Source organism: Thalia democratica, chromosome 6 (assembly GCF_965202585.1).
Source record: "Thalia democratica chromosome 6, ktThaDemo2.hap1.1, whole genome shotgun sequence".
NCBI classification, from domain to species: Eukaryota; Metazoa; Chordata; class Thaliacea; order Salpida; family Salpidae; genus Thalia; species Thalia democratica.
This window is the reverse complement of record NC_139170.1, coordinates 40,972,933-40,994,623: the sequence shown is the minus strand read 5'-3', so window position 1 is coordinate 40,994,623 and position 21,691 is coordinate 40,972,933. Positions and strand designations below refer to the sequence as shown.

The window sequence follows — 21,691 nt, the reverse complement described above, 5'->3', positions numbered from 1 at the left end:
TCAATCTTTAAATATAAAAGATTAGAAGTCGTGATGCTTGTCTACTTTTACTAACAAACGGCAGTCACTTTTTTACAAAGAATTGTGAACAAACAACTATCCTTGAACTAATAAAAGGCTTCTTTTAAATAAATGATCAATAAGATATTATATTCATTGTAAACATAGAACTGTTTGTTTTTCGAGGTCAAACGTAAGCTAACTTATAACCTAATAAGTAACTAGAATATAAGAAGTTAAACTTAATAAGCTTTAAGTTTATTATTTGGATTTTTTATAAAAAAAAATTCAAAAAACCTTCAAAAATTTTTTTAACTTTTCAACATTATTTTCTTATTTCAAGTATACAATGCTCTTAATTTTGAAGTATTTTAAACAGCAGTGTCAAAACAGTTAAATATAACTATATCTAAGCTCTTCTTTTAGTCGTTTCCGATTGATAATAATGATAAAAGTCCAACAAAACATCGATAAGAAGTTAGTTATTGATTTTTAAATAGGAAAAGTAAAGACAGTGAAAACTAAAAAAAAAATACATCGAAAGAATTTAAGCTCTTAAAGAAGAATACAAATTTCTAGAAACCAGTTTATTGTATCTTTAAGGTCAAGATAGGATAGACTAGTGCCAACTATCAGGCTAATTACAAGAAACACAACAATAAATTACAATGATTAAGATGCCCGCCCATTACTCAAGTACTTCCGAATGTTAAACATTACTATTTATTTATTTTCACAAAAATTGAGTTTAACTTATTTTTTGCATAGTTTGTGATATAAATGTTTTAAAAAGTGCATGCTTTATATGTTTTTGTCGACGGTAAAAACAATCTTACAATAGTTATACTTAGTTTGTTTTAAGAAAGTTTAAAGTATAATTAAAAAAAAATAAATCGTTTTAAAAAAAGTATATTCGATTTAGATTTTATTGGATTAATAGTTGTCAATAAGAAAAAGTAGTGTATAAAAGGGAGAGAAAGTTTTAAATTAACCGTAATTTTATTAATAAATTGAAAGTATTATAAATAAACCAAATTTTTAAGTAAATTCATTAAACAAACTTTGAGCAAGGCGATAACTTAAGAATTGAAAGCTTAAACCTAAAGAACAAGCATTAATACGTTTTAGAAGTTCTACGAAGATAAGACCAAACCTTTTAGAAAACATAATTTAAAGTTTTGCTTAAACTTTCATTTTGCTTTATTAAAGTTAAATAAAAGTTTTTTATTTAAATCTATTTCAGATCTTTATATCAAAATGGTCTAAGTAATGTTGTTTTACTTTGAGAGCATGCTAAAATGTGATTCTTGTATAGTTTACAACTACCTCCACTATTTAAGAATTCTTTTTATTTCTGTTACAAAATTTATATTACTTACCACTACCGTAAATAATAGTTTTAATTTTGTTAGTTGTATAAGTTTAAAACAACACTAAAAAGTTATGTTTTTTGAAAGTGGGCTGATATAAAATATTAGTTGAATATATTTAAAAGCATTCATTATGAATGTTTGAATAAAATTAACTTTAAATACCTAAAGCTTGCTAGAAACAACTTCAACACTTTTATTAAAAAAGAATCGTACTTGCTAATGAAAAAATACAAAAATTAAGTATGTAAAAGTTGTTGTTTATTTTAAATGAGATTAAAATACAAGTGATATACAGTTGCAATTAAACAATTTAGTTAAATATTAAAAAAAAACATTTTCATTTTGAAAACCCCTTTAACACCATAAAATATAAACAATAAAGAAAATTTATTGCAATAGAAATAAAAAACTGCAACAAAACTATGACAAATGTATGAAAAAATATTGCAACTTTCCGATAAATGTTTACGTTAGTTTTTAGTATAATATATAGTTAAAAACTACTTTTAAGTCTATTTTCAACGTATTTTGTTATTTAAAGCTCATAATATTACTAAATTTTGTTTATTTTGTAAAACTTTGTACTATAAATAACGTGAAAAGTATTTCGTTCATAAAAAATTAATGTAGTCATACTATTAGAATTAAAGTGTAGTTTATATATGTTGTTGTATAACTCTTATAAATTAAATTCTTAATGTTTTAATATTTATTGTGTTTTAACTTAAACTTAAAAGTATAAAATGTTTTAAAAGTATACATATTAAAACTGAGCAAAAAAAACTATGGTAGATAATTAAAAGTTTACAAACAATAAAACGGATTGAAGTTGAAAATCCTAAACATAAGAAAACCTACAAAAACGATGTTAATATTTTTCATTTATGTATAAAAACGTCCTATGTAAGGCTATTTATTGTTTAGAAAATTTTGTTATACTTTAAAACTTTTAATAACACATAAAGTTAGTAGTGACAAGTTCCTTGGTTTTGGTGACATTCATGTTTCTTCAAATGTCGTTCTAAATTTGTCGCTTGTTCAAATAACCTACCGCATATATCACAAGTAAAAGGCCTTTCCTGATTTTTTTTATTTATTTACATGTATATTTGCTATGGTTTAATATTTGAACAGATTTTGGAAAATTTAATACAGATTTAATTTTTCTTTAGTTTTCTGTATAAGAAAAATAGAGTAGTTTTTAAAAAATTGTTTTTAACAAGGAATTAAAAAGCTTGCAGTATTATATCAGTTGATAAAATAGTCGTTTTAAACAGCTTTGCATGACATACGTAATAAATATAACTAGTTACTATATAAATGTATAAGTTTAGACTTAATGTTATCTTCTTTTAATAAAAGTTTTACTTAGTTTATACTTTTACTTTTTTGTGAATATTTCTGATATGACGTTGCAAATTAGAGGAAATTGAGAAACTTCGATTGCACAATTTACACTTGTAAGGTTGTTCCCCCGTGTGAGTCCTCATATGTCTTGTCAAGTTTGCACTTCGGGGAAAAACCTTTCCACAAAACTTGCATTTGTACCTCTCTTTTCTTTTATCTTGCTGCTTAAATAAATGTTTCTTGATGGTGTTTTTTGGAAAATAATTCTCAAAATTTGCATAAGGATGAGAAATAACTCGATTTTCAAGCTTATTCTTTTTCTTTGTTTGTAGTTGCGTTTGACTGTCCAAAAAATTTAGCTCTGAATCATCTGATGAAACTAAATTTTCAGATGACTGGTTCAAGGTACTTGAATTTGAGCTGTAAGAAACTGGATTAGAAACTGATGGGGAATTTAGAAATAATTGTTGTTCATTTGATTTTATAAGACTGACTGTTGAATTATTAAGTTTGTACCCAGACAGACTTTTATATTGTAACAGCCCTGAATCATTTGTTTTATTAATTTTTTTAAATCCTTCAAATTTATCTTCGTTTAAGCTTTTGTTGTTAAATTGAGATTGAGAACTATTTGTCCTTTCACAATGTCCATGTTAGTTTGAATATCATTAGGCATTTGACTGTACATATGAGGATACATAGTAGCCATATATTGAGCTAGAAACAACTGATATTTGTATAAAGCCAATGAGTTTTGATTTGAAAACTTTTTATTTTGAAAAGACTGGAAAAGATAATAGTTTATATAATTTTGTTTGAGAGAAGCTGGGTGTTGGTACAATAATTTTGCCCATGGGTTTAAGCTAGATGATTTATTCGAAATATTATAATTTTTTTGTAAGTTTAGATTTTGGTAAATAATAGGATTTAGGTTGAAACATTTGTTTTCAGCATAATTTTTTGGTAGATTTTCATAGTTTTTTGGTTGGTTCTTGTTAAAATGCGTTGAATAATGACTATCAGCTGTTTTACTCGTATATAAGTCAGTTTGAAAAGACTTATCTAGTTTGTATATTTTTTGAACAACTCTTGTTGTTGACGGTTGAAAACTCTTTGAACTTGCATGTAAAAAGTAAGGAAAGTTCGAAGCTGATGAAGGAAAACCTACAAGCATTTCTTTAGTATAAAAAATTGAGTCAGAAGGATTATTACATTGAACTTGAGCATGAGCCATTGTTTTCTTAATTTCTTGTAATTTATTACCGCTTTTCTCTTGAGTTTCAATTGATGTTGAATCGAATGGAGAAAAGTTGTTTGAAAAGGGAGTTGGAAAAAGTTGTGATTTTCATGTTGAACAAAGGAAGGTAAATGTGACGTCAGAAGTGGAAAACATGCTGATGCTTTTTGTTTGAAGAAATCTAGAAAATAAAAAAAAGTTTACTTTTGTTGTTGGTATTTAAATAGAACTAAATTTATTCCTAAAATAAAATTAATATACAAAGTTACATAAATAAATTTAGATTTTACGTATCTTTTAAGTTTACGTTAAAATTTTTTGATACCATGATTTTTTGTAATATACTGTAAAATTTAAAAAAAATTCAAGATAAACTAAGTTAACTAATAAACCGTATAATATGTTTTTTAATTAGTTTAAAAGTATTTAGTCAGTACAAAAATAGTAATTTAAGCGTAATACAAAGGGAAAATAGCGATTTTTGAAGTAAAATATAACAAACAAAATTATTAGATCTATTTAGGTGGGAGTCTGTTTTTTATCACTTATCTCTGAGAATAAGCGTTTTAAATTTCCTTATTAAGGGAGTGCTTTGGTGAAACAATTACAAATCAGTTACAGATAAAACTATTTAGATTTTATCATCGGCGCTGACTGCCGGTATTTAGTAAAAAATAAATATTGATGTATAATTTAAAGATAAAAACTGTTTTGCTACTTTGAAGTATAAGCTTTTACAATTTAGTATTAAATAACCTATAATATTACAAATAGTTGACAAAGTAACTTTTTATTTCTAACAGTTTAAAGTTCTATAGTTGAATTTATTTATTTAAAACTAAATGTATAAAGCGCAATAAAACTAACTGTTTTGTAGCGATTGTCCAAATTTATTAATATTAGTTTTTTCACAAAATCTACGATGTTTTGCTAATGAACTTGAATTTGAAAACATTTGATTGCAATCAAAGCATTTTGTTTGAGTTCTGCATTTTACATGCATTCGTTTGTGACGACATAAATTGCTAAACTGTTTAAAAAACAAATTTTATTATTATAAAATACTTTAAACGAGCACACTTGTATGCTATTTTTATATATATTTGTCATTATCTTAATACTCTCTCGTCAGTAGACTAATGTTATGTCACTATATGTTACAAAAAAAAAAAGATATTCTAAATGTTTAAAATTAAAATGCCTTGTAGCTTTATACATAATGTTATATAGTTTTTAATAACTTAATATTTTTTAAAACTTATAATTTAAAATTTTGAAAAAGTAGCTGTTTTGGTTGTTAAAATGTTTTTATGTTTTTTCTAAAGTGTTATGTGAATACTGCAACTGTTTAACAAAAATGCTATCAAAGCAAAATTATTTGATGACTTCAAATAAATTTTGGTAGCCCTTTCACTTGATATTTACTTTGTATCGTTTTCTTTACAGAAAATACAAAGCTTTGCTGAAACTTGAAGGTAAGCAGTTTTTCTTGATTACTTTGCATTTAAAGTCTCATTTCAGTATTAAGTTAAAAAATCAACTTTAAGGTAAAGTTTTCTATACTGAAACTAAACAAATGAATATAATATTTTCAAATATTTTTAGAATGTAAAAAGATATCAAAACTTTAGTTTTTTTTTTAGCTAATCGAAATAACTTTATAATTAAAATTAAAACAATAAAAAAATCTTAGTCATTTTTTATTTTCTGAAACTTAAAATTAATAAAAACTTTCAGCGACTCAAAAGATTTTAATTCTGTGTTTTTACTTATAATAGCACAAATAAAAATAGCTTTACAAAATTTATGATCAAGCTTTAGATACGTTTTATATGGTTATAAATCCTATTTTTTATATATTTTCAAATATAAGTAAGAGTATACTATGATAAAAATAAAATTCATTTTTTTTAAATGTGTGTAAACTTAACAAAAATTTTTTTGTTCTAAACCTATAAAGTTTACGGTTAAAATGTATCGGTTTATAAAATTTTCCAGAGTTTAATGTTAGAATTTTTTTTTTCTTGCAATTTTTTATGACGTCATACCTGTGTATACGATTTGTGACAAACTTCACAGGTGAACGGTTTCACGCTGCTGTGAATGTGCTGATGTTGTTTCAAACCGCTCGAAGTTGCAAATGTCTTTCCACACTCCGGACACGCGTGAGATCTCGCTCCGATGTGACGCTCCCGGATGTGTTTCTGTAGAGATGACGAATCAGTGAATGTCGAATTACAATGCTCGCATTTAAACCTGAAATATGTAACTTTTATTTTGTAGGTGTTTTATAACCTTAATAGTAGCAATTAAAAATTTATTGTCAGTTTGAGTTTTTTAACATTTCTTATATTTAAATCAATGTCTATATGTCGCATGAAAAAATAAACTTACAAAACTTTATTTTGTATATTTGTTAGTAGTTTATCACATTTTTTAAAGCTTAAACAACCTTTATAGTTTTAGAATATTTTTTGATTAAAAGGTCCATAGATTATAATGTTTAGTTTAAAGTATTTATCTAAAGCTCCAATAAACATTTATTTCAATTTGTGTTAAACAAAATATTTTTTCGTTATAAGGAATAAATTTGTAAAAATTTTAAAAGTGCTGTTTCGTAATAAAAGGTTTAATCTTAGTTATTAGTAAAAAAATGATTGTAGTATACTTAGATAAAATAAACATATTATATTTAAGAACTATCTATTTGATGTCAATAAAATTTGTTGTTGTGAAATAAAACAACTCTTTCACAATGTTTTTAACAAGACACTACTTATGCGAAATAGTTTTAGTAGTGTAAACATTAAGAATTATGAGCTACTATACGATTACATGTACTTTTAAAATGGCTGAATTCGATTAGTAAACGCATATCAATATCATACATTTATTATATTATTCGATATTAGTTTGTAAAGCAAAGTATTATATTGTTAACTTATTTAAAACTATTAAGAATACTTACTTGTTTAAAGTATTTAATTGGAAATTAGGTACAACAGTTTTCGGTTGAAGTGTATATTGAAGTGAAATAGTTTCTTTATCTAAAACATTTATTGTTGGTAAATAGTAAACTTCAGTTTTTTTCAAAACCAATAACAAGCAAATTTAAGAAAACTGCTGTCAATTTTCAAGAACCTTTCTTTTTTACCTTTAAATTATTGCGAAATAAACAACTAAGACATCTTAAACATAACGTAATCTTACCTACTTATTTATTAAAGCTTTTGGTTTGATTACCTTATTAAACTGAGACTTAATGTCATTACTTACGTAGGTTAGTATCTAGTGATTAAATTTACCAGTTGTTATGAGAACGTAAATAACCTATCAAAAGATAAATTGCGCAATCAAAGTGCTATTGTTAATTTAACAATACAAAATTAGTTAAAAAACTTGCAATTCATACTTTCTAATTTTCTTTCTTACAAATTATTTTAAACTATCTAACATTTGTGGAAAATCATAATTTTTGTCTTCCTTCTATTAGTTAATATTTTTAAATACCTGAATTAATGAATTTAACTACCTTGTTTCATAATCTCAAATTCTTGTTTATTAGTTCCATAAGGTATTTGATATTTTTGCATATTCTGCCAATGAGCAACTTTTGTATATTTTGCTTCCATTTTACACTTTTTGTATTTTTTTTACAGATGATTCAGTAGTTTAAGATTTAATATATTATTTATAACTCAGAAACCTAGACGATTTAAAAGTTAACAGTATACATTTTCAATTAAAAATATTATTGTAAATAATGATAAGCTAAATATAATTTATATAAATAGTTTCATTTAAAAGTTATATTATAATACAATTCTTTGTCTTCCTTTAAACTTTTATTTGTTTTATTAATTTGAAGTAGTTTCTACTTAAGTAACAAGTAAAAATTAAATACACATGACTGTTCTGAAATGAATGTAATTTAGAAAAAAAAACATAAGCTTACTAACTATTATACTCTTAATAAAAAGCAGAAGTTTTTAATTCTTAAATATCAGGAAGTTAATAAACAGAAATTTTAAATGAACTAATTAAACATTAATATATTAAATACAGTCTGTACGACTTAAAAAACGTTGAAAAGTATATATATGATAGGTTTTTTATACGTCGAAAAAATACACTAACTAACTAATAAAAATTTTAGTTATACACTAAACAATCTTTTTTTAAACCTAAAACAGTCTTACATCAGCTTTAAACCTATTTAACTGTTAAGATTAACTAAATCGCGTTTAAAAATGTGTTCTCTCAGTTGTAGCCTTTTTCTTTTTTTTTTCGAGATAAGAAAAGGAAAAAAGAACTTTTTTTTGTCTTAAAACTATCATATTTGAATATAACATTTGCTTTTTTATTTTGCAAGCTACTTTATTTTACATTTTGATTCTTTTATATTAATAATATTTACTGTTTAGTCTTTTAGTTAAAGATTGTAGAAACTAAATAGTTAATTCAGCAAAATAAATGTTACCAAATAGACAGCTATATTTATTACCCGTATTAAAAATGTATTATTTGCCATCAAAATAAATACTACTATTTTAATGTTAAGATTTTTATTTTTTTTTTTTTGCTTAAATTTTGTTTATTACTTAATCTCTAACAATTTTTAAAACACATATATACCAATTGATTAAAATAACTTTTATTAAAATATTTTCAGTTATGACTTTTAATTTGTTTGAAGCGTCGACTTTTTACAGTATTTACACAATTTATTGGGCTTTTTAGTCTAAGTATTACTAACAAATATACAATTGCTGTTCCTAATAAATTAAACATGTAAAATTTTTTATACACAAAGTTTAAAAAACAAATATTTCTAACTAAACTAAAATTTTAAATTTAATCATAATTCAGTAATACTGCATTTGATCTTTCTTTTTTGATTTAATATTTAGTGTTTAAAATTTAAAATGTAAATTATGGTAAATACTTTACATAAGTTTTGACTTAAAAAGGTCATAAGTAGCTCAGAAAATAGTTATCATTTATATCAGCAGAAAATACTAAACAATGTTTGTCAAATGGGTGGTTTCATTTTATAAAGTTTACACGAACTCAATAAGTGTGAGTAGCAACAAGAAAAGTATTTTTTTCTAAAGATTTTAGCTTTCTTTAAACTTCTAACACTCGGTAGTATATATTAAAGTCTAATTATTTAAATATACGAAACCAAAATAACACTTATACTAAGGTAGTGTATAGGTTTTAGGAAGTAACATAACTTTCGTGTGAAAATTTGTCTATGAATGCACTAAAAACTAGGTAGACTTGTCTGAGTATACACATTTGTGTTTTGTGATTATTTCTCACCTTTGATTTGCGACTTTAAATTCATCTCAAGAACACTTATCCTACTGAAGATGTGATTTTAGTAGCAGAAAAAAAAGACGTGTTTTATGTGTTTTGACTAGTTTGCCTTCATGACATCAAGTTTTTACGTCAGATCTCAAATAAATGGTTTAACAACAAAAACTTTTTATAGTATAAGCTTTACCAGCATTTCTTTGTGACTATGTTTTGTTGATAAGTTATTGTAGATGGTCGTGCTATGCACTCTAGTGGTTATTGAATTAAGTTTGGAGTATTTTTTCAAGCACACTGATAACTAAGAAATAAAGTTACAGATTACAAAACAATTATTGCAGATTATCTAAATTAAGCATTTATTTTAAAAATGAAATCCAACGAAATAAGTAGAATTATTAAAGCGGAATGCTGTTTAACTTTAAACTTGATGTTTTTGCTGCATATACAGGTACAGGTTAACAGTATTACAGTAAACAAAAAACTTCAGATTAAAGTTTTCTATGCTAACAATGAAAAGGTAGTAAAGATATAACAAAGTAACTAACATTTTTATACATTTTTTATTTTATTTTTTATATTTACAAGTCCTCACTAATACAGCTTAGATTGTTTTATTTGTTTAAATTTTGTCACTGAAAAAACTTAAAACTTACTGAAAAAATAAATGACAGTTATTTAAAATTAATTAGTTTTAATTACTTTCAAATGAAAATTTGCATTTTCTTTTTAGAAGTTAATTAGTTAGAGTCACAAAATTAGTTTTAAAGTACATGAAAATAGTACTTATACTTTAAAAATAAAGTAATTAAAAAAACCTTTTTGATAGAAGTTTAACAAATTAAGAATTCTGAATCTTGTTAAACTTAATTTGATTGGTTCTAAACAAACGTGTATTCTTATCATATATATAATCTTACGTTTTTTGTTGCATTTTATAAATTTTTGTTTCTACATTTTTATAGTCTATACTCTTAAAGATTTACTTTAAAATAATTGAGTTAGTGACTACTATAGTTAAAGAATAAAAACTAATCTCAAAACTTTAGCTATCAATTTAAACTGAAAAATGACAAAGCAAATTGTGATTTTAATTGACGAATAGTCTTAATTTTTTGCTTGCTGCTAACTTATGAGTGGTCTTTTCGCTTAACATGTATTAATTTCTACCAGTGAATAGATCAATGATTTTAATTAAGCTTAATATTGTTATTAAGGTGTTTTGGTAACTACATCTTAAAAAGTAATTTTGTTCGTTTGAATTCTAAAAATAGTTTTCTACGTGTACAAAAAAAAGTATTAAAAACAATTATGCTTGTGTAATATTAAAAAAAAATATTGTTTTCAGTTTGAGTAAAACAGTTTAAATAATTTAGTAATTCGACATCTTTTTCTTAAGTGTTTCCGACTGAAACAACAATGAGTTATTAAATCAAAATGATAAAAACTTATAATGTTGTCAAGTGTATTATACTGCTAGTTTACAATAAGTTGTGTTGTAATTTTTACTTACAACTAAAAGATAATTATTTTTGTGGTTAATTGAACTTATGCAATTAAATTACTACTATTAATTATAAGACACGTTTGAATCTAAGTTAAAACAAGATATTGGAGCTATGTTTATTACACTTACAACTCTGAAAAAAATTAAAAATCACTATTTTAACTTACTTGAGTTTTTTGGTATAACAAACTTAAACTATCATTGAAAGCTTGAATTGATAAATTCTGTTTTTTTTTTAATTTCAAAACTTAACATTAAAAGTTTACATGTATTAAATTGATGTTAGCACAAGAACATTATATCCAATAATTCTTAGTTTAATATAAAATCATTAAACAAATCATAATTTATTGTTATTTTTCTATAAAATTAAAAAGTGTTATCTTACTGCCAAAAGTTAATAAAAGCTCTTTTTAAAACATAAAAGGTCAGTTACTAATTAATTTTTTGTTACATAACAACAAAAGTAAACTACTATGTATAAGAACTAATTTTTTTATGTTAACAAGTTATTAAAAATAATTCAAATTAAAAAGTTAAAGAATATCTTACATTTGTATGCTGCATATTTGTATGTTGCATTAACAACCATTCTACAAATTTAAGTGATATTTTTGATGATTTTGCCTTTTTTTTTGTCGCTTTACTTGATAATATTTAATATAAAGGCTTTAAAAAACTAAATTTTCACTAACCTAAGGTAGAAGCACAAATAGATTATCTAGCAATATAAATTTCTAAAATTTGCAGTAAAAATATACGAATAAGCTTTTTAATTAACTGTTAGAACAAAGCAGTTGTTTTTATTGCACAAAAGCTTTGACACTGACTTGTTAGTTAAAGCAGCTTATCAATACTTTTTATTGAAAACTAACTAAATACTAGATTATATTGTAAAGTTTTTTTATATGTTCAAAATACAAAACAATTTTGTCTGAAAGATTAAGTAATTTTTATTAATAAGTTGCTATAAAGCTTGCTTTCTGTATTTTTAAAAACAAAAAAGACAACATATGCTTAGAAATCCTGATGAAAAATTTTATACCAGTATCTATTTTCACTAAACTTTTAATATATTTGTTATACTAAAGACGTTAATTTTAAATTTAATATTACTGCCTTTCCTTTTATTTGGTCAAGATAGCTTTTAAACGCTCAAACAAGATGATTTTTTATAAAAAAAGAAACGAAGTTTTGATTACAATTAAATAAATTCTTCGTGTTGTTATATTATCTTTAGCTATTATTATAAAGTATTTTGTGAATTAAAAACTTTAAGAACTGTTGTAAAACCTTAAATCATCTGTATTTTTGTTAAGATTAAACTAAAGGGTATGAGAATGTTTTTTTAACCAACCCTTTAATATATTAACACGATAATAAAAATTTATGCAAACTTAAATTTTGTAAAAGTACTATGACGTTAAGCTAGCTAAAGAGTATAGTGATATATAACGAAGACCTTAAGCTTGTTAGTCGGCTTTTTCAAAAATGAAAAAAATCAAAATAGATACAAAACAGAAACCTCAAGTTAATTTGACGACGGAATATGTCATTTTTATTCTATGTAACATCAAAAACTTAACAAAAATTAACTTACGAAGTAAACTATAAAAAAAAAATTATAATGTTTATTTCAAATTTAATTTCTACAAAAATTATTAAAAGTAAGCTAAATATTTTCGTAACTTATTAACTTGTTTATAATTTCAAAAATTAAGCTAATTTATTTTACACTGATAAATTAGTTTTTTCATGTTGCATAAAAAATCTCAAAGTTTAAAACGTATTAAATTGTATATTTTTATTAAATAAATAATTAATATTAAAAAATTGTACATATTTTAGTTACTAAGTTCTTCGTGTAAGAAAATTTTGAGTAAAATTTTTTGTTTGTATACGAATAAAATATAATATAGTGTGTTTAGTGTTTTTTTCTCTATACTACTAATTGCTTAATATAATAAACAAAAGTAATACTAAGATAGTTGTTAATATAGTATATTTGTAGTATTTAAAAACAACTACTTACAGTGTTGTGTTACAATAGTCAGGTTAATTGATTTTATAAATTTGTTTAAATACTTTTATAGTGTTAAAATCAATAATATAAATATGGTTTTTAAATATCTTATGTATTATTACTTATTTATTGTAAACAAAGAAATATCGTTAGCTAATAAAGTCTAAATAAAAACAAGATCAATCTTAAAAAACAAAGATAATAATTAATTAATTAACCATCCCACAGTTTAATAGGGTATTTTTAACCAAGTTTAAAGAAGCACGAGTATTTACGAGGCGAATTTCAATTTGCATAAAAACTACAATTTGTTTGAATATTCGCGTTCAATTGGCGTAAAGCGAAAACTTAAACTCTCATTGTATCATTTAAAATATATTAAATAAACATTGCGCTTGAAATTAAAACAAAAGCCACAAAAATAATTAAATTTGGTGATCTCAACCTAACTTAGTTTTATTTATACCTAAATTTAAAAAACAAACGCGTTACTACTAGTTAATTTAGTACTTTTAGTTTGATTTCAATTTCTATTTTTTATAACTTGTTTGATTTTTACTTTGGTCAATTGAAAGGACATGTACTTTTGAACTGTCAAAATCAACACAGCATGAGAGGCCATCTTTGTTAGTAAATAGCTTCATTTAGCAATACCAACATGATAATAGGTTCAATAAAGTCATCTTAATAAACAAACACTTAAACAGTTAAACTTTTAACTCTTAGCAAACAAAAAGAAAATTATTAAACTTCACATTATGACAATCTTGTTTACAGAGTATAAATTATACTTTTTTATTATATAATCATTTAGTGAGACTAATAAATGTTAAAAACCAGTTTTTATAAATGCCTGTTTTTGAACTTAACTTGTTATAGCTACCTAGTTGAGGCTTAGATTCGAATTATTCACAGGGATAGAAAATATTAACCGAGAAAGCTTATAAGATTTTTTTAATTAGTTCTAACAAATTTCAAACAGTATTATTAAACTTACCAGTAAATACAATCGATATCTTATATAAAGCATGACAATAAGTAAGCATATAAAAGTTTTCGACAGAATATTTCTCTTTCAATATTTAAAAGCACTTTTCCTTTGAACTGACTTCAAACAAAAAACTTCATTCTTAAATGCTTTGTATTACAATACTAATGTTTGATTACATTTCTTTTTTAAACAATTGTAAATATAATTCGTTTAAATAGTAACATTGTTATTTAAATGAACAATTATTTACTATACTAATTTTCATTTTATACAGTTAAGTATTAGTTTATGTGCACTTAAAAGAATTAAAAAGTTTTGTTTTACTTTAATAATTTTTCTCAATAGGAACATATAACTTAATTTGAAAAAAAAAACATCGTGTTTATATTAAATAAAAAGTAGCAAAATTGTTGGAAAAAATATTTGAAACCAATAAAGCAAAAAAAGGGTTAAATTAAATCTAGACATTTTTTTAAATTATATTAGATCTAGAAACCACAGTTCATATGCATTTTCAAATAAAATTAAAACTCTTTTAGAATTTTAACAAATTCTAAAGGTGGAAATTACTTATTTAGGTCAAACAAACGCGCAAATTAAGTTATTTAAACGAAAGTTGTATGTTCAAAATAAATAAATCCAAGCAAGTTTGTTATCTAAAGTTATTAAAAAGAATCACATTATTTCATGATATTTTTATCTTTTTGGTTTAAATGCATAATTTAACTAAGAGTGACGTATTTAGCTATTATAAATAAATTTTTAAGTTAATAATTTTGGTCAACCGTATCAAGCAAAATATCGACAATCCTTTTTTTAATTTATAGTCAAAAAATAATAAATAACCGGTTTTCAACAACTACTATTAGGGAAGATCAATTTCAACGTCAAAGTAATAAAAGTGTATTTTGTCGCTTCAATACCACTTGACTTTGAACGGTTAAATTTAGGCCAAGTTTGATGTTTTTTTTAATAGAGTAAAAAACTTTTTATTATGAAATATAAAAATGTACAAAAATAAACAAAATGACTAAGCTACAAAAATATACAAATACTTCTCAAAATTGGTAAAAATTGAAAAAAAGTTAACTACATAAGTTTCACTTTTGAATTAAAGCGAATATACGTCTATTTATATTTAAGCATACAAACTTTGTAGCACCTGATAGTCAATTGCTGTCAATAGGTGTTATTTAAAGAAAAGGATTTGTGATTTTTACAAGGATATACGTCGCCTTTTTTACTCATGGTGGTTTTAAAGTGACATCTTAACAGGTAAAAGACAACAAAAGGTTACTTTTCTCACGTTCGTGATTTATACTCATTCCGTTTGTTTGTTAGTTTTAACATAATTTGATTTACTTATCTTAACAAATTAAATACACCTTTACAAAAATATTTTAATTCTTTTTTTTTTAAGTCTCTAATAAGTAAGTAATTATATCATTAATTTTATTTTTAATTATAAGAAACAAAATCAACATAATTTATGATTATCTTTAACTTTATTAATTTCAGTTTAAACTAAAACTGAATTCACTTTAAAGTTCTATAAAAATAGTTCAAAATTTAAACTTTTTAAAAATGCTTTCAAAAACAATTCAATGTTGTATTAAAAATAGTTTGACTAGTAAGTTCGATTCTCTCATGAATACTCGAAAAAATGGTGAGAAAAAACAACAATAAAATCACCTAATGATTGAGCACTCGTTATAAGTAAGTTGAAAATCTTGTGGCAGATCTTAACAAAAAAAGGGGTGATATCTTTCTATGACATCACATTGTCAGTTGTTATTATAAGTTCAGGTGTTTTAAGATAGCGTTTCCGTATTTTGACTTTATAAGTGCTTTTTATTATGATGAATCTATTTTTTGCCTATTAGATCTAGTGTTTATTTCTATTTTTAATAGTCTAATAGTTTTCGTTTCTACTTATTTTTGTAATGTATAAGTTTGATAAATTTAGAAACTGTTAAAACTTTGAGTGTTTTATTTTGATTACGATTCTAATTTTTAAAAGACATTTTACTTGAACTTCAAGTACCTTTTTAAGCTCGTTTTAATGGTCATAATACGTACTAGTAAATTTTAAACGAAATTGCTATTTTCAAAAACCCATAACGATACTTAAAAATCTGCTAACACAATGTTAACAATACAGTGAATATAAAGCGCTATTGTATAGATATTTGGTGTGAATTAAATTCTTTGATCTAGTTTCAAAATGAAATGATAAATCGCTTTTGTAGATGCTGTATAAAAATATCAATATTTGTTTAAGACTCTTTTAAACGAAAGTTACTATCAGTTTTACTTTCATTTTACTCATCTGTTAATTTTTTAATATTTGTGCAAAAAGTTTAATTTTTTCTTTAAATATATCAATTGCTGGAAGTTATAAAAACCCAATTATAGTTTTAAAATACTCTATTTTATATTTTTATTTGAATAAATATAAATTACTTTTGTTTGTGTTTGTTTTTTAAATTACATTTTTGTGCCAAAACCGAAAAAAGGTTGTAATTTATTAAGAGCCGTTCACTTTATGTTTAAAAATATCTAAATTTTCTTATTAATTTTACAAAGTAGATCCCTAGATTTATAGAGAAAAACGTTTGATTTCTGATTGCATAGAAAATTTTAGAAATAACCGAAAACTACAGAATCACATATTTTATTTTTCCTATTCTAATGTGATTTCGAATTAAACAACAAGGAAGCTTATTTTTTAGTTTTACGAATAACAAGATTTTTTTCTTATTAAGTGCGTAATACTTACATGGTTAAGCTTTAATGCTATTTTGTATGTGTAGTATGAAGATTATTGTAATGTTTTTAATTGTTAATATATCAAACCTAAAACCACAACAAAAAAGTAATAAACAACAATAATGTAAACAAAGATGAATCATGCAACTGCAGAAAGAAAGAAACTTGCCCCCTTGAAGGAGGAGAATGTAGGGCAGAAAATGTAATCTACCAGGCAACAATAGAAACAGATAATTCAACAAAAATATACATTGGACTAAGTGGTAATCAACTAAAAAAACGCATATCTACACACAACACAACAATAAAAAGCAATCCAAATGACAAAAACTACCTCCAGTATAAACAAGCAACTGAACTCTCAAAATTAACCCATAAATTAAAAAATGAAAATAAGAAATACAAAATAAATTGGAAAATATTACAAAGGGAGAAAAAAACAAAACCAGGAATTATGACATGCAGGTTGTGCTTAAAAGAAGCTTTACTAATCCTTGAATCCGGTAAAAATTGCATCAACAAAAGAACGGAATTAATGAACTCATGCAGACACAGAAACAGATTTTTACTAATAAACTGGAAAGCAGACAAAACTTAAACCAAATCATAATTATAGTAAAAAATAGGTCATTTTTCTTGATTTTTTCATTGAGTTTTTGTTGACATTTGACTTAAATTGGAAAAAAAAAAAGTTTTTTTTAAACAGTTCTTAATTCAACTTAGATAAATTTTTAGAATTTTTTTTTTTTAGATAGTTATCAAATCCGTTTAAATTTTGACTGTTATGTTAACTTAGCACAAATTAGATTTTGAAACCTTCAGCGACTTTGAGTTTTATTAATGTTTTGTTGACTCTTGGCTTAAAACCACAATTCTAGACAATATTTAATTTCATTTAGATAAATTTCAAGGTATAAACATTTTATTATTATTTTTTTTTAAGAAAAGGTATAAATATCTTATTATTATTATTTTTTTTTAAGAAAAGCTCTGGATTCAGTTTTTTTATTTGACTCATTATATTAATATTAATTCAATCTTTTTTTTAACAACTAGTACCAATTTTACCTAAATATACTCTGATATGCTTGAATTTTCGAATATGCAACATTTTTGTTTTTGTTTATATTCTTCACGCATGAATAAGTTTTTAAACAACAGTATAATTAACTAACATTGTTACATGCAGTTTCATATTTTATTTTTGCTTGAAAAGGTCGCAATCTCTTGCCACCGAAACCGGTCGCGAATAAAATATAAAATTTGCATAAATCTATTTATATAAGCTCTTTACATCCCAGTAAATTGAGCATTCTTTTTTAGTTAAGGCAAATAACTATACAACAAGGCTCCCAATAAAGGTTGAGCCACCTTCAATTGACTAAAAGAACAATGGCAGTGTATGAAAAATTAAAATTTGACTATTCCACAAAAAATATACCCATAAGCAATAAAACTGAATATAAACTTAAACTCCTGGACAAAATTAGAAATTTTTGTAGAAGGATAAGAATTAAAATTTACTTTTGTACTGATGAAGAATATAATACAAACATATTTGAAAAGAAAGAAACATATGGTTTTAAATCCAAATTCATGCCAAAATTAACAGACGAACTTAAAGAATTTGAAAATGAAATGTTTAATTTAGTTAAACAAGTAAAATTTAGAAAAATTAATGACACTTTCCAAAACAAACTAACAAATGATTTAAAAATGATAAATAAAACCAAAAATATAATAGTATCTGCAGATAAAACCACAAATTTTTACAAAATACCTAAAAATGAATATAACAGTCTATTATTAAAATCCATCAGAAAAGAATACAAAAAAAGTGACAAAAATATAGTAAATAACATAAACAAAGAAGCAAAAGAAATTGTAAGTAATCTTAAACTTGAAAAGAAAATAATTAACCACTTACCAAACAAACAATGCTACATAACTTTGAAAGACCACAAAGTAGACTTTAACAATAACCCAAAAACCAGACTAATAAATCCATGTTATTCTGACATAGGACAAATAAGTAAAATTATCATAGACAAAATCAACAACAACTTAAGAAAAACAAACCAATACAACCAATGGAAAAGTACACAAGAAGTAATCAAATGGTACAAAAACCTAGAAATGCACAAATACAAATTAATGAAATTTGATATAGAAAATTTTTACCCATCAATAACAGAAAAATTATTAAAAGATGCTCTAAATTTTGCTAACAAAACCACACAAATTACAACACAAGAAAAAAAGATAATCTTTAATGCAACAAAATCTGTCTTATATAACCAAGAAGAAACATGGATAAAAAGAAAAAATAACAAAGATGAAAACAAACTTTTTGACATCACAATGGGTGGAAAGCATGGGGCAGAAATTTGTGAATTAATTGGGCTATACATTTTGCAGGGATTAAAAGACATTTTACCAAACTTAATAATTGGATTATATAGAGATGATGGACTTATAGCTGTAGAAAAAAAATTGAGCAATGTAGAAATAGAAAAAATTAATTTAAAATTACACAAATTCACTAAAAGCATAGGCATAAATATAATTATAGAAAACCCCTCTTGGAAGATTGACTACTTAGACCTAAATTTCAACCTACTGAACCATACATTCTACCCATATAGAAAAGACAACAACAAAATAAGTTACATAAATTCAAAATCAAACCATCCACCAACCATACTTAAACAAATCCCAAAAATGGTAGAGACCAGACTTTCTAATAATTCAACTAACAAAAACCTATTCAACAACATAAAAAAAGACTATAATGATGCTTTAAAGGTAAACGGATACAATTATGAAATCAACTATACAGAAGAATTTAAAGATAAAAAAAGAAACAGGAAAAGAAAAATTATATGGTTCAATCCCCCATATTGCAAATCAGTAAAAACAAACATAGGTAAAAAGTTTCTAAAAATAGTTAACAAGCACTTTGGAGAAAATAGTAAGTTAAAAAAATATTTAAACAAAAACAATATAAAATTAAGCTACAGCTGCATGTCAAACATTGAAACAATAATAAAAAACCACAACAAAAAAGTAATAAACAACAATAATGTAAACAAAGATGAATCATGCAACTGCAGAAAGAAAGAAACTTGCCCCCTTGAAGGAGGAGAATGTAGGGCAGAAAATGTAATCTACCAGGCAACAATAGAAACAGATAATTCAACAAAAATATACATTGGACTAAGTGGTAATCAACTAAAAAAACGCATATCTACACACAACACAACAATAAAAAGCAATCCAAATGACAAAAACTACCTCCAGTATAAACAAGCAACTGAACTCTCAAAATTAACCCATAAATTAAAAAATGAAAATAAGAAATACAAAATAAATTGGAAAATATTACAAAGGGAGAAAAAAACAAAACCAGGAATTATGACATGCAGGTTGTGCTTAAAAGAAGCTTTACTAATCCTTGAATCCGGTAAAAATTGCATCAACAAAAGAACGGAATTAATGAACTCATGCAGACACAGAAACAGATTTTTACTAATAAACTGGAAAGCAGACAAAACTTAAACCAAATCATAATTATAGTAAAAAATAGGTCATTTTTCTTGATTTTTTCATTGAGTTTTTGTTGACATTTGACTTAAATTGGAAAAAAAAGTTTTTTTTAAACAGTTCTTAATTCAACTTAGATAAATTTTTAGAATTTTTTTTTTTTTAGATAGTTATCAAATCCGTTTAAATTTTGACTGTTATGTTAACTTAGCACAAATTAGATTTTGAAACCTTCAGCGACTTTGAGTTTTATTAATGTTTTGTTGACTCTTGGCTTAAAACCACAATTCTAGACAATATTTAATTTCATTTAGATAAATTTCAAGGTATAAACATTTTATTATTATTTTTTTTAAGAAAAGGTATAAATATCTTATTATTATTATTTTTTTTTTAAGAAAAGCTCTGGATTCAGTTTTTTTATTTGACTCATTATATTAATATTAATTCAATCTTTTTTTTAACAACTAGTACCAATTTTACCTAAATATACTCTGATATGCTTGAATTTTCGAATATGCAACATTTTTGTTTTTGTTTATATTCTTCACGCATGAATAAGTTTTTAAACAACAGTATAATTAACTAACATTGTTACATGCAGTTTCATATTTTATTTTTGCTTGAAAAGGTCGCAATCTCTTGCCACCGAAACCGGTCGCGAATAAAATATAAAATTTGCATAAATCTATTTATATCAAACCTAAAAAATAAATCTAAACTAATTAAACTAAAAGACTACCTCGTATACATAAAAAATTTTGTAACTCTAACAACAGTCATTTAAATAACCAAACAGATTTAGATTATATCAACTAGTTAAGTCAAAAACACATTACAGTGACTGCAATAAATATTTATTTTGTTGTTTGAACGAGTGGAACTAATGCTATTTTATTAACAAATTATAAAATTTACTAATACATTAGCATGCATTCTGAAAAACAATTTTTTTTTGAAATATATTTACTCTTAAAACACTATATTGTTGCTTATATGCTTAACTTTTTTATTATTATAAGTATTTTACACTCATTTACTAATAAAATTTTTATAATATGTACTGTTGAACGACTTGTTGTTATACTTTGTAAAATTAGTTTGTTAAGTCCAACAAATAAAAGTCTCATAGTTTTCTAAAAATATGTTATTCCTAAATTTGTTTGTATTTAATGTACGCTAATTACAATTTTTTTGTCATATTTTTAATACTTTGATTTTTATTTTTATAAAACTTTTTTTTATATATTATCAAGCAAAACTTCGTTATGACAAATAAGTTAAGTACTGAACAAATTGTTTTGACAAAATCTATATGTCATTGAGGAAAATATATAAACTTATGGAGATATATACACAGAAGTAAATTTTTGGGTTTTTTAAGTAAGATTATACAAAAGAAAATGCTATTCGTGTCTTTAAAAGCTCTACTGTTAATTTATATTATATTCAGAACAAAAGCTAAGACATTATCAATTAAACTTTACAATGATTACACCCAATAATCAAATAATGTTTTTTGTGCTTTTGAAACTTTGTCGCCAACTTAATGGGTTTGCCTTTTTAAGAAAAAAATTCTAAT

The 21,691-nt window shown here is 24.0% G+C and overlaps 1 protein-coding gene across 1 annotated transcript; it reads right to left on the bottom strand.

The window, feature by feature from the left end:
- Positions 1 to 2,338: 2,338 nt before the first annotated feature.
- Positions 2,339 to 7,589, bottom strand: LOC145839075 (uncharacterized). Its single transcript, XM_082946685.1, has 6 exons — positions 7,490 to 7,589; positions 6,926 to 7,004; positions 6,030 to 6,213; positions 4,825 to 4,987; positions 2,759 to 3,213; positions 2,339 to 2,452 (listed from the first exon to the last, which is right to left on the bottom strand). Exons 1-6 carry the CDS (start codon positions 7,587 to 7,589, stop codon positions 2,339 to 2,341), a joined length of 1,095 nt encoding a protein of 364 aa, XP_082802811.1.
- Between the last annotated feature and the right edge of the window lie 14,102 nt (positions 7,590 to 21,691).

What these genes read in the sequence shown, in the direction of transcription:
- LOC145839075 (XM_082946685.1), bottom strand. Translation starts at nt 7,589, where the DNA reads ATGGAAGCAAAATATACAAAAGTTGCTCATTGGCAGAATATGCAAAAA. An exon ending in CAATTAAATACTTTAAACAA is followed by an intron (nt 6,214 to 6,925) that starts GTAAGTATTCTT and finishes TACATATTTCAG; the next exon opens with GTTTAAATGCGAGCATTGTA. An exon ending in TCAGAAATATTCACAAAAAA is followed by an intron (nt 2,453 to 2,758) that starts GTAAAAGTATAA and finishes AAAAAAAATCAG; the next exon opens with GAAAGGCCTTTTACTTGTGA.